Source organism: Grammomys surdaster, unplaced genomic scaffold (assembly GCF_004785775.1).
Source record: "Grammomys surdaster isolate TR1022 unplaced genomic scaffold, NIH_TR_1.0 136, whole genome shotgun sequence".
NCBI classification, from domain to species: domain Eukaryota; kingdom Metazoa; phylum Chordata; class Mammalia; order Rodentia; family Muridae; genus Grammomys; species Grammomys surdaster.
The window spans coordinates 449,215-463,977 of NW_021604594.1; the positions used below are offsets into that span (position 1 = coordinate 449,215).

The 14,763-nt window shown below is 47.3% G+C and overlaps 1 protein-coding gene across 1 annotated transcript; it reads left to right on the plus strand.

Annotated features, from left to right (window-relative positions):
- The first annotated feature begins 1,193 nt into the window (after positions 1-1,193).
- Smtnl1 (smoothelin like 1) lies at positions 1,194-14,341 on the plus strand. Its single transcript, XM_028762988.1, has 8 exons — positions 1,194-1,347; positions 5,419-6,053; positions 7,038-7,170; positions 7,276-7,327; positions 8,272-8,427; positions 8,596-8,710; positions 8,868-9,019; positions 13,986-14,341. The coding sequence occupies exons 2-8, from the start codon at positions 5,421-5,423 to the stop codon at positions 14,128-14,130; spliced, it is 1,386 nt and encodes a 461-aa protein (XP_028618821.1). The 5' UTR covers positions 1,194-1,347; positions 5,419-5,420; the 3' UTR covers positions 14,131-14,341.
- The last annotated feature ends 422 nt before the right edge of the window (positions 14,342-14,763 follow it).

Sequence of the window (14,763 nt, forward strand, 5' to 3'; positions counted from 1 at the left end):
GTAAGTGGTGGGAACTGAGTATTCCATAAAGACAGTAAGTGCCATGCTCTTAACCACTGAACCATCTCTCTAACCCCAAGAATGCAATGAGTTGCTGTTGTTTTTCAAGACAGGGTTTCTCTGTATAGCCTTGGCCATCCTAGAACTCACAGAAATCTGCCTACATCTGTTCTCAAGTGCTGGGATTAAAGGCATGTGCCACCACTACCTAACATCAAGAATGCACTTTTTTATTCCGGTAACTATTATACAGTACATGAGCAGGCAGTATTGATGAAGAGAGATTAACAATAGAGAATCTCCATTAGAGAAAGAAATTTGAGCTGGATTCAGAATAATGAGAAGGAGCTAGCCTCACAAAGAGCAGAAGGAAAAACCCAGTCCTGAGTCTGGAAAGCACTGATTAGATTTATTTACGGCACAGGAAGCAAGCCAGTATGGCTGAGTGAAAGGGGCTGGAGGAGGGGAATTGGAGGAGTCACACGCTTCATAAATGGGAGGAGTGTCACCGCCCACACTCTCCAAATGGTACCCTCCTTAAGTTGTATGACGAACGGCCAGGAGAAGGATTTGCTTTGCTTTGGTTGCAAAATCTTAATTTTACACACACACACACAGAGAGAGAGAGAGAGAGAGAGAGAGAGAGAGAGAGAGAGAGAGAGAGAGAGAGAGAGAGAGAGAGAGAGAGAATATTCAGAGTGATCACGCTCCAGTCAATAGAGCTCAAAGCAGAAGCAATGAGTTATGTATGGTGTACATGCTTAAAGTCCAGTCTCATTGGCTCTTTCCATTTCTCTTTTCTCTTGGCCCCTCCCCTTTCAAGCTTCTTGGTCCAGTGTGAGCCGACAGTTGGCAGCTGCTCCATTTACCACCTTCTGAGCCCACCCCTCCGCAGCTACTTTGTCTAGAGAGGAGTAAAGGAGGAAATTAGACGACAGCTGGAAGCAAGGAGCTAAGGGAGGTCTACTGGAGACCACATTCCAAATGGGTCCCTGACTGACTGTAGCTTGTCAAGGTCTCCATGGCCAGGGCACTTCAGGAAGGAAGGTGATCGCAGGAAAGATGTTGTTAAGGCCAGTCAGTGAGAGGGACACAGCGTGATTGAAAGGTGGCACCTGTCAGATCTTCAGGGGAAATTTGAGCCTCCCAGCCTAAGAGAAAGTGTTGTACCAACAGAGCAGTAAACAATGCTCTTCCCGAAGCCCAGGCCTCTTGAAGGTGGAGTGGGGTGGAAGCAAGGAGGTGGGACTTTGAGCTGGGGGCTCAAAGCCACCAGAGCTTAAAGGACGATGAGAGTGAGGCTACTCGGCTAGAACGAGGCAAGATCTCTGAGCTGCAGGCACACAGGTAGGAAAAGTTACGGTCCCCTTTCTAAAACTACTTCCCGTATCTTCTAGCCCCTACTCTGACCTTCCACGAGCCAGATCTTTCAATGGGGATAGTACAATGACAGAAATTCAGGCTGCTTCCTAATTCTTTCTGCTATGTCAATTCTTTTTTGATACCTAAAGGAGTTGGGTGACCTTGAGGTCAGGTACAGAATGGTCTGCAGGTGGGCATCTATGAAGAGGGCAGTGGGGAGGGGAGTAACAAGTGGAGGTCTTGGGGGGGGGCGTGAGTAGGATGTAACGATCTCTCCAAGTGAAGACCGGAACTCCTTGGGTGTTCCCAAGGATTGGGTGGCAGTAAGAAAGAGAGGCATCACAGAGACAGCAATCATCCACACTGTGGTTTTCCCTTTGGACTAGGGGAGCTGGACTGAAGAGTTGAACTGAGCACAATATATGGGTAACAGTTGGGGTTCAGGGGGAAGAGGGAAGAAGGAAGCAGAGAGAAAAGCAGGAAAGGAGCGTTGAGGGGTGCTTCTTTCGTGAAGGGTCTAGTGTGCACTTAGAAAGAGGACCTCCTCAGCCTTATTCAGTGGCTCCTCCCTACGGGTGGCTTGTCCACTCTTCTGAGCTGAGGCTATTGAAATGACACTGGGCTGAGGATCTAATAGAAAAAGTATCTTCAGTACATGCTCTAACTCTGGACTCAGGAGACCTTGGTTCCAGGTATAGTTTGACCTATTTCATTCTCCTATGACTTCAGTCACAGGAATGTTATTCCCTAAACTAGACTCCTAAACTATAAAATGGTGGTACTTGCACCTTCCCGAGGGGTCAAGCAAGGGATGACTAAGGTGGAGTGCATCAGTTTAAGCTGTAAGCTGCTGGAGAACTGGGAGCACTGGGGGAAGGGGGTGTTATCCTGGCTCCTCAGAATTCAGAGCTTCTTCACTCCTTGTCTATTTATGTCAAGCCTAGAGGGGGAAAGCAGAGGTGATGAAGAGTCAAGGTAGCTGAGGGGTGTGTGTGTGTGTGTGTGTGTGTGTGTGTGTGTGTGTGTGTGTGTTTGTTCACATGTATACTGTCTCCTCCCCTCCACCTCACTCGTGTGTTGTGCTGCTAGAGGGAACGATGGTTGAAGCAAACAGCTATGTCTTAGCCAAATATGCCTCACTTGGGGGTATCATCTTACTGACATCCAGCTCTCTCTGTCTTGTGTCACTAATAAATGCCCTGGGGACCAGATCAGGACCTCACTGTGGCTCAGGAATGGCACAGTCAATCTTCACTAGACAAGCTCTGATTAAGGACTCCCTCCAAATACTTCCCGTGTGCTTAAGCCCTCCGCTATCCATGTGGACTAAGATCTATTTCTACCTCTAGAAATTAAAATGCTGAACAAGCATCAGACAGTAAACAGTGGGAGCTAAAACCCCATAAAACCCCAGTGACCTTCACCCCTGGTGCACACCACAAGGGCAAAGAACAGAGAAGGAAGAGAATTTGTGCCTCGTTCAGAGCTTGAACATGGTTTTGTCAAAGAGGGTGATAGGAATGTCTCATGGAAAACATTTCAGTAAGAAAAGAGGTCAAAGAGAGATTCCATGGCCAGGTAGGTTTAAGGAAAGGTGAATTCAATGATATTCAAGCTAAGTATTCAGGTTTTTTTTTTAAACTCAGTGGTACCTGATACCCACTTAAGTGCTAATAATGCTGTATATCTCTAAGAAAAGCAGGCTAAATTTGGAATAACCTTGGTCAGTAAATAAGTGCATCTTCCTCTCACTGTCAAGAGATTTTATTCATTTCTTCTCTTCCTCCTCCTTCTTGTCTTCTTCTCCTCCTTCTTTCTTCTTTATCCTCTTCCTCCTCTTCTTTTTCGTCTTCCTCTTCATTCTCCTCCTCCTCCTTCTCCTTTGTCTTCTCCTCCTTTCTTCTTCCTCCTCTTCTTTTTCCTCTTCCTCCTTTTTTCCTCTTCCTCTTCATCCTCTTTCTTCTTCTCCTTCTTCTTCTTCTTCTCCTTCTCCTCCTCCTCCTCCTTCTCCTTCTTCTTCATCCTCTTCTTTTTTCTTCTTCTTCATCTTCTTCATTTTCTTCCTCATATTTTTCCTCTTCTTCTTTGAGACATAGCCCCAGCTGTCCTCAAGGATACCATTGTAGCTTAGATTGATCCTTCTGCTTCTACCTCACAAATGCTAGAATTCCATACTTGTACCAGTCCTTCCTGTTTATACAGTGTTAGAGGTTGGGTTGGAGCCTTGCACATGCCCCCGTGCCACGGTATTTTTGTTTGTAGCATACTTCCATTCTGATCTAAAGTTGGGGTTCTGAGGGAGTCCCTTGAGCTCAAAGTGAGTGGCCAGAAGGTCAGGGTCCATGTGCTATGACTGCCTGGCTATCTTCTCTTCACGATGCCACACAGGCACACAGCAAGGGGAACCCTCTTACTAGAATATACGACTGGAGCTCTCACAACATGAAGAGGCTACTGTGTGAACAGTCTTTGTATCTCTTCAAAACCCCATCTGCTTCTTAGAAAGTAGAGGGTACCAAATCCAGGGACCTCTGGACTCTTATCTAGGGGAACAGGAAGACTGAAGTAGGAGACAGAAGCAGATCTTGTCTTCATGCTGCCTGAGCTCTGTTCCAATTTATGGAGAGATCCTGAATACTCTCACCAAGAAAGTACTGCCAAGGGCAGGAGGTATTTTTAGCCAATGACAAGAGTGTCCGCTTTTTCTACTGTCTGAGTCATGCCCTGAGCCTCATTTGGGAACTGTTTTCTTTGTAACTAGAACCCCAACAAGAGAAGGTAGTGAAGGATCTTTCCCCTACTCCATAACTATATACTACATTCAAATAAGAATCATCAAATGAAGGAATCCTCTCTGCCACATACACCCAGGAGCAGGAGGAGGCCAGCTTTGCATGCTAGAGAGGATGGGATTCTGTTCTCTTACCAGAGCAAACTCTTCTCGTCCACTTCTCAAGAATCACAGAGGTTCAGAGACTAGCCTGCTCAGGGCCTCCCAAAGCTTCAGTATTTTTACATCACCTCTACGATTTGACATTTGTACCATCTCTACTCAAATTTCCTAAAGGCCTCTCTTGTTTTGAATGAAGTTATTTTTAAATCCAATAATGCATTTTTAAGACACGTTAGATCACTGCTGGCGATGGGAGCTCAATGTCGCTTACCCGAAATAGAAGGAAATTGGAAATCTACACAATAGAAGCAAAGCAGGGCTGCTCAGTTCTCTACACCTGCCTGCTTTGGGCTCTAGAGGGCAGGCAGCAGTTATTCCTCCCACATTGAGGAATGAAGGTATTAAATTGTGACCACCTTATTGGCTTAATCAAAATGAAGCAAAAATTATTTTAAAAGCATGATATGAGGCTGAACATTTCACTCAGGGGTAAAGTAATGGCTTGCATGCATGAAGCCCTAGGTTTGATAACAACAACAACAATAACAACAACAATAATAATGGTGTACCAGCACAATAATAATAAGTGTGGTAGTACAAGCCTATAATCCCAGCACTCAGGAGACAGAGGCAGTAGGATTAGGGTTTCAAGGAATTTCCTCTGCTAGAAGACAAGTTTGAGGACAGGCTAGGCTACATGAGATTCTGCTTCAAAATAACAACAATAAAGCCATCCTTACAGAAGAGCACTGGGTAAGTGCCATCCAACATCAATTCAATATGCTCCAACTGCCCCTCTTTAGCAGAGAGCACTCTCTATATCTTTCTCATTTCTACAGGGAGAGTGGGAATTTGATGTCACACACAACTAACTAGTAAGGGAAACAGGACAGAATTACAGACTTCTTGAAGGGCATTGAGAGGTCAGGGTCTTTACCTCATGCCAGGGCAGTGTGCAATAATGTTTTCACATCTTTTTGTTTTGTTTTGTTTTGTTTTTCGAGACAGGGTTTCTCTGTGTAGTCCTGGCTGTCCTGGAACTCACTCTGTAGACCAGGCTGACCTCGAACTCAGAAATCCGCCTGTCTCTGCCTCCCAAGTGCTGGGATTAAAGGTGTGTGCCACCACTGCCCGGCTCATGTCTTCACATCTTCTCTTTCTAGACATGGAACAGACAGAAGGGAATCTTTCTGAGGATGGGACTACTGTCTCCCCAACTGCAGGGAATCTTGGGACACAAGAAAGTCAAGGCACTGCAGAGGAGGTGGCCAAAGGCAAAGTTGGGACAAGTGACAAAGAAGGGTCTCCAGATGGGGCTGACCATTTGTGTAAAGAAGCATGTGAGGGTGGAGCCTCAGGGGGATGCTCGGAGGAAGCAGATATATTAGATGAGCTCAAGACAGACTTGCAAGGGGAGGCCAGAGGGAAGGAGGAAGCCAAGGCTGACCTTGCCGAGGAGAAGGGTGGTGAGGAAGACACCACAGCAGCTTCTCAGGAACACACTGGTAAGAAAGAAGAGACAAAATCTGAACCCAATGAAGTTAGGGAGAAAGAGGAGGTCATGCCAGCCTCAGAGAAGCAGAAGGTTGATGAGAAAGAGACCAATCTAGAATCTAAGGAGAAATCGGATGTGAATGATAAGGCCAAGCCTGAACCCACGGAGGATGCTGGACCAGAGGTTACTGTCACCGAGGCTGAGACTGAATCTCAGAAGAAGGCTGATGTGAAAGACCAGACCAAGCCTGAGCCTCAGGAGGTTGAGGGGAACGAGACCGGAAGTGACACAAAGGAGTTGGTGGTGAGTAGAACTTACAGAAAGGCCTCAAGCCTTCTCTCCCTCTGGAATCAAAGCCCCCCCCCCCCGATTCTCGTTTGTTTGTGGGTTTGTTGTTTGTTTGTTTGTTTGTTTGTTGTTACTACTACAAAACACCCAGGCAAATCAAGTTAAAGGAGGAAAATTTTATTTTGGAACGTGGTTCCAAAGGTTTCAGTCCTGGCTCCATTGTTTTTAAGCCTTTGATAAGGCAGAAATATCTGAAAGGGTATGATATAAGAAAACTGTTTCTATGGCAGCCAAGAAGCAGGAAAAAGGAGACGAGAAATCTCTGAACATAAGATATTCTCTTCCCTCGGGAGATGGCTTGTTGGGTACAAACACTTGCTAAGCAAGCTAAGTTTCTGAGTTCAAATCCCCAGAGCCTATGCCAAAGTCAGGGCCAGTAATATACATTTGTAATCCCCATGTGCCTGATGGGAAGCCAAGACTGAGAAGAGAATCCTGTTATGCACAGGCAAACAATAACAACAAAAAAACTTGTCTCAAATAAGGAGGAAGTAAGGATTATACCTGAGGTTGTCCTCTGACCTACACACACACACACACACACACACACACACACACACTGCAGCATCTAGGCACCCATACTCATACACAAGTGTATTCACAAAGGGACACACACACACACATATGTACAGCACATAAAAGATATGTCCTTCAAAGGCACAGCCCCAGCAATAGATCTTCTAACTAAGCCCTACCTCCTATAAAAGCTCATTTATCTGTAAATTCATCAATGGGATAGTCTGAGATGATACAACCACCTATCAATAGAAGTGTGGCCACTTTCTTTCCAAACTATAATATCTTGGGAAAGTACACTCTTCCTCCACCAGGTATCGAGATACGGGAGAAAGGAGAGTGTGGTTCAGGCTGCCTTCCAAATTTTTCTGAAGTTCCTAGAAAGCCTTGGGTAGCTGCCTACACAGATCCTGTTCATCCCAGGAGCCAGGGAGTCCCACTGAAGAGCCGGAGCAGGGTAAGGAAAATGAATCAGAAGAAAGGGCAGCAGTGATTCCCAGCTCCCCCGAGGAGTGGCCTGAGAGCCCCACAGATGAGGGGCCTAGCCTCAGCCCAGGTAAGGAACAGCCCAGGATGTTGCATGGCTAACCTAAAGGAGGAGGATGCAGAGAGCACATCACAGATAGCCTCAGCTTCCTTCCCCTCTATTCCTTCCCGCCAGATGGGTTGGCTCCAGAGTCTACGGCATCTGGAGAGACCAGTCCTTCAGCCAGGTAAAGTCAAGCCCTAGAGCTGATTCCTCCTTTCTCCTGATCCTTTTGCAGTCAACCATCGCTTCTCTCTGGACCTCCCCAGAACCCAGTTTCCAGGATCCCTGACCCTCAGCCTTGTATCCCAAACAGATCCCAGAAAACAAATGGAGTAAGAGGCATGAAAGATGCCTGGTCTACCTCCTGCTCTGTGGCTGAAGCCTCTTCAGATCCCATGACTTTACTACAGCTCTCTAAGAATTCAGAGTCCTGAGTTTGGACAATGGCTCTGCCACTTACTTGTCATGTGACCTTGGTTGGCTATGTCACTTAGCTGTGTTATATGTCACTTGGCTGTCATGTGAAGAGCACATAACAGTTGTATGGATATCCCAGGATTATTGTAGGCTGTGATGACTAGAGAGCAAAAAGCACTTCAGCATGGTGCCTGGCAGATGGAAAGTTCTAGACAGCCAGCCTTATTCTTCCATCACCCTTGTGTGTCTCCTAAGGAAAGGTGACCTGTGAATGTTCACCAAGCATTTGCATAGCTTTGTAGCAAGTATGGCTACCTGACCCTGATCTTCTGTAGGCCTCAGAATCACCTTGTCAGGTAGGCATTCTTGTCCCCACTTTACAGATAGGAATGCTGAGGTTCTGAGAAGTAAGGTGACAACCCCAGGATCACACAGAGAATAATAACAAAGCCAGGATCTAAACTCAGGTCAGACCCCAGATGTGCCCTAGTTTTCCACCATATGGCCTCAACAGACTATATGCTCCCCCAGAGTTAGCTTGAGTCTGTTTATTGCTTCTTGGCCCTTCCAGTGCTAGGCACAGGATGAGTGTGTGTACCGAGTAAGCATACATGTACAGACTTGTCTATGGCAGTGACCTCTACCCAGCCCCCATGCAGCCTGTGGTGTCGGTTCAAACTCTTTTTCTGCTTCTGCGACTTCTCCATGTAGTGAATCTTTGCCCAGTGAGGTGCCGGAGAGTCCCACGGAGCCCCAACCCTCGGAGAAAAAGAAGGAACGGGCACCAGAACGCAGGGTGTCAGCTCCCACCCGGCCCCGGGGGCCTCGTGCACAGAATCGAAAGGCCATCATGGACAAGTTTGGCGGGTAGGATCTCAACCAGGAGCCAGGATGGGCTGAGATTTTTCATTGGATTTGTGGATGGGGCTGAGGGAGGGAGGCCTAGGGGCCAGTGGAAACCATCAAGGCCAGACCCAACCCTGGAGCCAGAGATTACCCACAATGTCCGTCCGTATCTTGCTCCTCTCTTCACAGGGCAGCCTCTGGCCCCACTGCACTGTTCCGGAACACAAAGGCAGCCGGGGCGGCCATTGGTGGTGTTAAGAACATGCTTTTGGAATGGTGCCGAGCCATGACGAGAAACTACGAGGTGGGGACTGGCTGGGGATACAGAAGGGACAAGGAACTTTTTCCCCGGGGCAATAGTGTGGTGGAGAATCTGAAGGTTCAGATTCCAAAGGGTGGGAGAGACAGGCTCTCCAGCCCAGGCTTGCTAAGGTCTTCTGTTCTCTGCCCGCCTATCTCAGCACGTGGACATCCAAAACTTCTCCTCCAGCTGGAGCAGTGGCATGGCCTTCTGTGCCCTCATCCACAAGTTTTTTCCAGAAGCCTTTGACTATGCAGAGCTGGACCCAACAAAGCGCCGGCACAACTTCACCCTAGCTTTCTCTACTGCAGAGTAAGCCTCACTTCTGGGAGTTGGGTGGCCTCAGAGGGAGTCCAGATGGGTGTACCGGGTGCAGGGCAGGTGATCAAACAGAGAATGCTGCCACCCAGCCTTGTATCCGAGTTGTTGCTGCTTTTTGTTTGTTTGTTTGCACCTTTAGGTAAATGGCTTAAATAGTCAAAATTATGATCCTTGTGGCTTATATTCTAAATGAAGAGACAGATCATAAGAACATAGCATGCAGATAAACATGTAATGGCAGACAGTGACAGATGCCCTGTGGAAAATTCGGTGCGCAGGAGAGATGGTTCAGTTGATAAGATGCTTGCTGCACAACCATGATGACCCAAGTTCCATCCGGGACACATGTGAAATCCCAAGTGTAGCAGAGACAGGAAGATCCCTGAGTTTGCTGACCATACTATTCTAATAGGTGAGAGGCCAAGACTCAAACACCCAGTGGGTGGTGCCCGAGGTACAACACCCAAGACTCACTTCTGACCTCCACAAACCTGCATACACTTGTGCACGTGAACACATACAGCCAGAGAAAATTTGAAATTTAAGCAGGGTAAGGGAGAGAAGAAAGGCAAGCCTTCTGGTATTGGACAAGGGAGTACAGGTTTTGATTCTACGTAACCTTAGACATGCCCACTCTCCTTTATTTCCCAGTGCCTCCAAATCCCATGATGTCTCCTCTTTTACAGAGATAAGAATTCAGTAACATAATTAAGTCCCTGTAACCTGTAACAGGGCTAGCCCACAGTAAGTACTTCAAAAACTCTCGGCTACATTACTATTATTATAACAAATGATATCATGGTTACCATGATAATTACTATTTACTTTGGGATTTTCTGGGATGTGTAGTGAGAACCCATCTTAATACAAAACCAACCAACCAACCAACCACTACCACCACCAACAACAAAACATGGTTACCAGAGGGGCAATAAGGGCAGACACAGGTTTTCTACCTTACACCTCCACCCTAGGAGTGGATCCCAGCAAGAAACTTCTTTTTTTTCTTTTTCTTTTTTTTCTTTTTTTTTTTTTTTTATTGGATGATTTATTTACATTTCCTATGTTGTCCCCTTACCCCATCCCCCACCACCCCCTCAGAACCCCCAATCCCCTCGCCCCTCCTCCTTCTTCTCTGTGGATGTAACCTCTATCTACATCCCCCCACTCCCACCTCCCCAACCTCAAAATTCCCACCCCCTGGGGCATCCAGCCTTCATGAGGTCAAGGTTCTCTTCTTCCACCTATGCCCAGCAGGGCCCTCCACTTTTACATATTCAGCTGAAGCCCTGGATCCCCCCCTAAGTGCTCCCAGGCTGGTGGTTTAGACCCTGGGAGCTGTGGTTGGTTGGTATTGTTGCTCTCCTCATGGTGCCACAAACCCTTTCAGCTCCTTCAGTCTTCACTCCAACTCCTCTATTGAGAACCCCATGATCAGTTCAATGGCTAGTTGTGAGCATCTGCCTCTGAATATGTCTGACTCTTGAAGGCCTCTGAGGAGATATCCATATCAGGCTCTTATCAGCATGCACTTCCTGTCTTCCACATCAGCATCTACCTTTGGTGATTGCACATGGGATAGATACTCAGGTGGGGTGGTCTTGAGACGGCCCCTCCTTCAGTTTCTGTCCCTCACTTTGTCTCCATATTTGCTCCCTTGAGTATTTTGTTGCTCCTTCTAAGAAGGACCGAATCACCCTCACTTGGTCTTCCTTCTTTATGGGCTTCATGTGGCCTGTGAGTTGCTTCTTGGGCATTTCAAGGTTCTAGGCTAATATCCAATAATCAGTGAGTGAATACCATGTGTGTTCTTTTGTGATTGGCTTACCTCACTCAGGATGATAATTTCTAGTTCCATCCATTTACCTAGGAACCTCTCGAATTCATTGTTTTTAATAGCTGAGTAATACTCCATTGTGTAAATATACCACATTTTTTGAATCCATTCCTCAGTTGAAGGACATCTGGGTTCTTTCCAGCTCCTGGCTATTATAAATAAGGCTGCTATGAACATAGTTGAGCATATGTCCTTGTTATATGTTCGAGCATCTTCTGGGTATATGCCTAGGAGTGGTATAGCTGGATCCTCGGGTAATGCTATGTCCCAGCAAGAAACTTCTAAATCACCAATGGAGACAGGGTTGTACAGAGGGGATGGCCAGCAGGAGAACAACTCAGGCCCCTAATGGACAGCCACGTGCTTTTTCTAAAGCCCATACATAGTGGTGTGTGCTTATAATTTCAGCACCTTGAGGCTGAAGCAAGAGGACTGCTGCAAATTTGAGGCCAGCCTCATCTCTGCTGTAAAACCCAACTCATCAGTCAGTCAGTCAATCAATCAATGGCTGTGGATAGAGGTCAGTTTTTAGAGTGCTCATTTATGGAACACAAAGACCTGTGTTTGATCAACAGATGTGATGAGGCAGACCTGTAATCCTAGCACTTAGGAGCTAGAGGCCCGAGAATCAAAAGTTTAAGTTCATCCTTCACTACACACAGAGTTGGAGATCAGCTTGTGCGTGATACAGGAGAATCTGTCTCAAATAAATAAACAAACAAACAAACCCTAGAAATGAGGACGCTAAATTGTCTGGCCTGGAAACCCCGTGCTCTCTAGTCTAACCTCGGCCTGGCCACCCACCAGTAGGGATGTGTATCTCCATCAGGATCATGAAAGCATATTGACCCATACTTTGCCCTCATGTATGTCTCAGGATGTTGGATCCTCTGGAGCTGGAGTTACAGACATGGCGAGCTGCCATGTGGTTGCTGGGAATTGAACTCAGGACCTCTGGAAGAGCAGCCAGTGCTCTTAACCACTGAGCCATCTCTCCAACTCCCTCTCAACTTTTTTTTTTTAATAGCAGGTTTTCTTAAACATTAGTTGAATGAGCTACATACTGCTCATATTAAGGGGTGACGTTCCAGTTAGGTGGAGATCAGTGGACAACCCTCTCTTTCTAAGAGGGTCTCTGGGGCAGGTCATTAGATACAGGGATGCCATTTAAAAGCCACCAGGGGTGGTGGAATGTGCCTTTAATCCCAACATTTGGCCACAAAGGCAAACAATAACTACTAAATTCCAGCTAGATTCTGTATTCCTAAAATACTCTTCCAGTTTTATCTTGTTCTGCCGTGGGATGGAAGATAAGGCCGGGGACCATGAAATTCCATCCCAGCAATACCCAATGCTGAGTGAAGGCTCTAGAAACCAAATAAGCATCTGCAAAATGTTTGTCCAGACTCACTCACTGAATCCTCACAGGTGGAGATGGGCAGAGAGGTTAGGGTCTTCCCAACCTACCGGAGGAGCATGGTGGGGTAGGTATTATGTGACACTCCTGGACAAACTAAGCTTAGAGGCAACAAAAGAATAGGCAGCTCTGCCCCAGCCAAATATCTCTAACTTAAGAGAGGACAAACCTGGTTACAAGTGAGGCAGAGTCACAGAAAAGCAGAGGATGACCACAGGCTTTGGGAGGCTCCAAGCAACAGAATGGGAATGAGGCTAGGGAGAATTCTAGGAACAGAGAGTGGAGAGTCATAGCTGAGGTGCCGAGGTTTGAATCCTCACTCCTCTTTTCCAGCTCCGTGGCCTCTCTGAAAGTGTCTCACAGGATTTGAAAGGGGGCCTCTGTCAAAGCTATCACCTCCTGGTACTCTCCCCTAGTTCTCAAAATCCTTCGATGAAGGGAAGGAAGAGCCAATCCAAAGCCCCGGTGGGCTTTACTAGTTACTCTGATGAAGGAGCCCTCCTTCGTTCCGGGCTCCAGAGGCATAAAAGGTTTGCCTCCCAGTATTATGGGGGGCGGCACTAGTCCACACCCATTGGCTGAGGTGTGGATGCAGTGAATTTGTCCCGTTCTTCCATATCTGTGCCCCTCCCCCAGCTCCCATGCCAGTGGCTTGGATTTCAGCCCAGCTGGGGCAGCCCCAAGACGGGATTTCCGCTGGGGCCTTCTTGTTCCCATTGCTAGCACCCACGGTTGGCTGGCTTCGGCAGCCCAGACTGCTGAGACCTAGCGTCCTTGGAGCTAAGGTGCCAAAGGCATTGGGCAGGCCTGGGGCTGAGTCCCAACTGTTACATTCTTTCACCTTGGGCAAAGCACCAAAGCCTCTCAGCTCAGTTCCTCCACTGCTTGTTAGCGATAAAAAGGAGTAACCGAGACCGTCTTGCTGAACTAGCTGATAAGACACCTGGCACCGGGAAGGGAGGCCCCGGCAGTGATTAGCCCAGCTTATCGGCCTCAGCAAAGCCCAGGGGTATCAAGTAGCCTCAAAGTACAGTTGAGATGTTAGAAAATGAGGACTTGCCAGGTTCCCTGCAGTCCGGAAACACACCAAGCAGTCCTGCATTAGGGCCTTTACAAATGCTGTGTCTCCACCTGGCTTCCTTATTTACTCTTAAAGCCTTCCTAAAGTACCCTATTAAAATGATCAGAAGCCCTCTCTAGCACAGAGTGGCCCTTTTCAGCTATTCTTTTCTTCATAAGACCTCTCACCAATCTGATACACCCTCTGCCTTATGTATTTGATTTCTGTTGGTACCTCGAGAACAGAGTTTTGACTATTCAGTGCTAACAAGTAGAAGAGTGTCTGGCACACAGTAGGTGCTTAATAAATAGCTGATCTAATTGAGTGACACTGTTAGGGTTGCTGTAAGCTGGTACTCTGAGTAGGATTCATGTCCATTCTTTTAAGTATTTGCTGTCTCCGACCATAGCTCTACATGTGGAAGGGGAAGATCATACAGACTGGAAAACAGAGGTCCCATGTGAGGATGTGGAGACCCAGGTCCATTAAATATATACGTCTTAGGCTTGACCCTGCAGTGCCTCGGTCACCACACAGCATATGGGATGGCTGACCTGGTGCCTTTCACTCCCCTGGGCCCATCCATCTCCTCTGCTCCCTCATCACCTTTGACCCTAAGCTCCTCCTTCCACCCTCCCTTCAGGAAATTAGCCGACTGTGCCCAGCTCCTGGAGGTGGATGATATGGTGCGGCTGGCAGTGCCCGATTCCAAGTGTGTCTACACCTACATCCAGGAGCTATACCGTAGCCTTGTGCAGAAAGGGCTGGTGAAGACGAAAAAGAAATGAATGGCAAAGCCATGCAGGAGGAGGAAGCAGGGCCCAGCTGCCAACCGTGGCCTCGAGGTGCTTTTGCGCCATCAGGCGTAAAGCAGGTGGCACCAGTATCAACGGCATTAAAAGTACTTTTGCAGAATTCCTCTCGTTCCTTGCACCACAACCAGCCACAAGTGTGTTATAGGCGGTGGAGAAAAATAAAAAGAGACCCGTATTTGGAACCATATGTGTCAGTTTGCCCGGCCTCTTTTACTCTCTCCACTTCCTCCCACTGAGGGGGGAGTCGGGGAAACGCCGATTTCTAGACAGGAAGTAGATACTCTCTAGAAATCTCACACAACTGTGCTTCTGGAGCCGGTCAGTGGGTGGCGCTCGAGAGACGGCCACCCATTCTAACTAACTGGTTTCCAACAAAATTGATCACTCCTACTCTGGCTGAAATTTTGCCTTGTGTCGTTCCACTGTATCGAAGGTCAGTTAATGATAGAGGACTGGTCTGGCATATATGAGGCTGTGGGTTCACTGTCTAGCACCAGGGAAGGAAAATCAGACATGCTGTCAAGGATATAGGAAGAAATGGGGGTCTCTGCTGACAGAAGGATGTACACAACCCACTGATGAGTTGTTGCCTCGTGCAAAACACTG

Coding starts and splice junctions, on each gene's coding strand:
- Smtnl1 (XM_028762988.1), top strand. CDS start 5,421: ATGGAACAGACAGAAGGGAATCTTTCTGAGGATGGGACTACTGTCTCC. Junction 7,171..7,275: donor GGGGCCTAGCCTCAGCCCAG/GTAAGGAACAGC, acceptor CCTTCCCGCCAG/ATGGGTTGGCTCCAGAGTCT. Junction 8,711..8,867: donor CCATGACGAGAAACTACGAG/GTGGGGACTGGC, acceptor CGCCTATCTCAG/CACGTGGACATCCAAAACTT.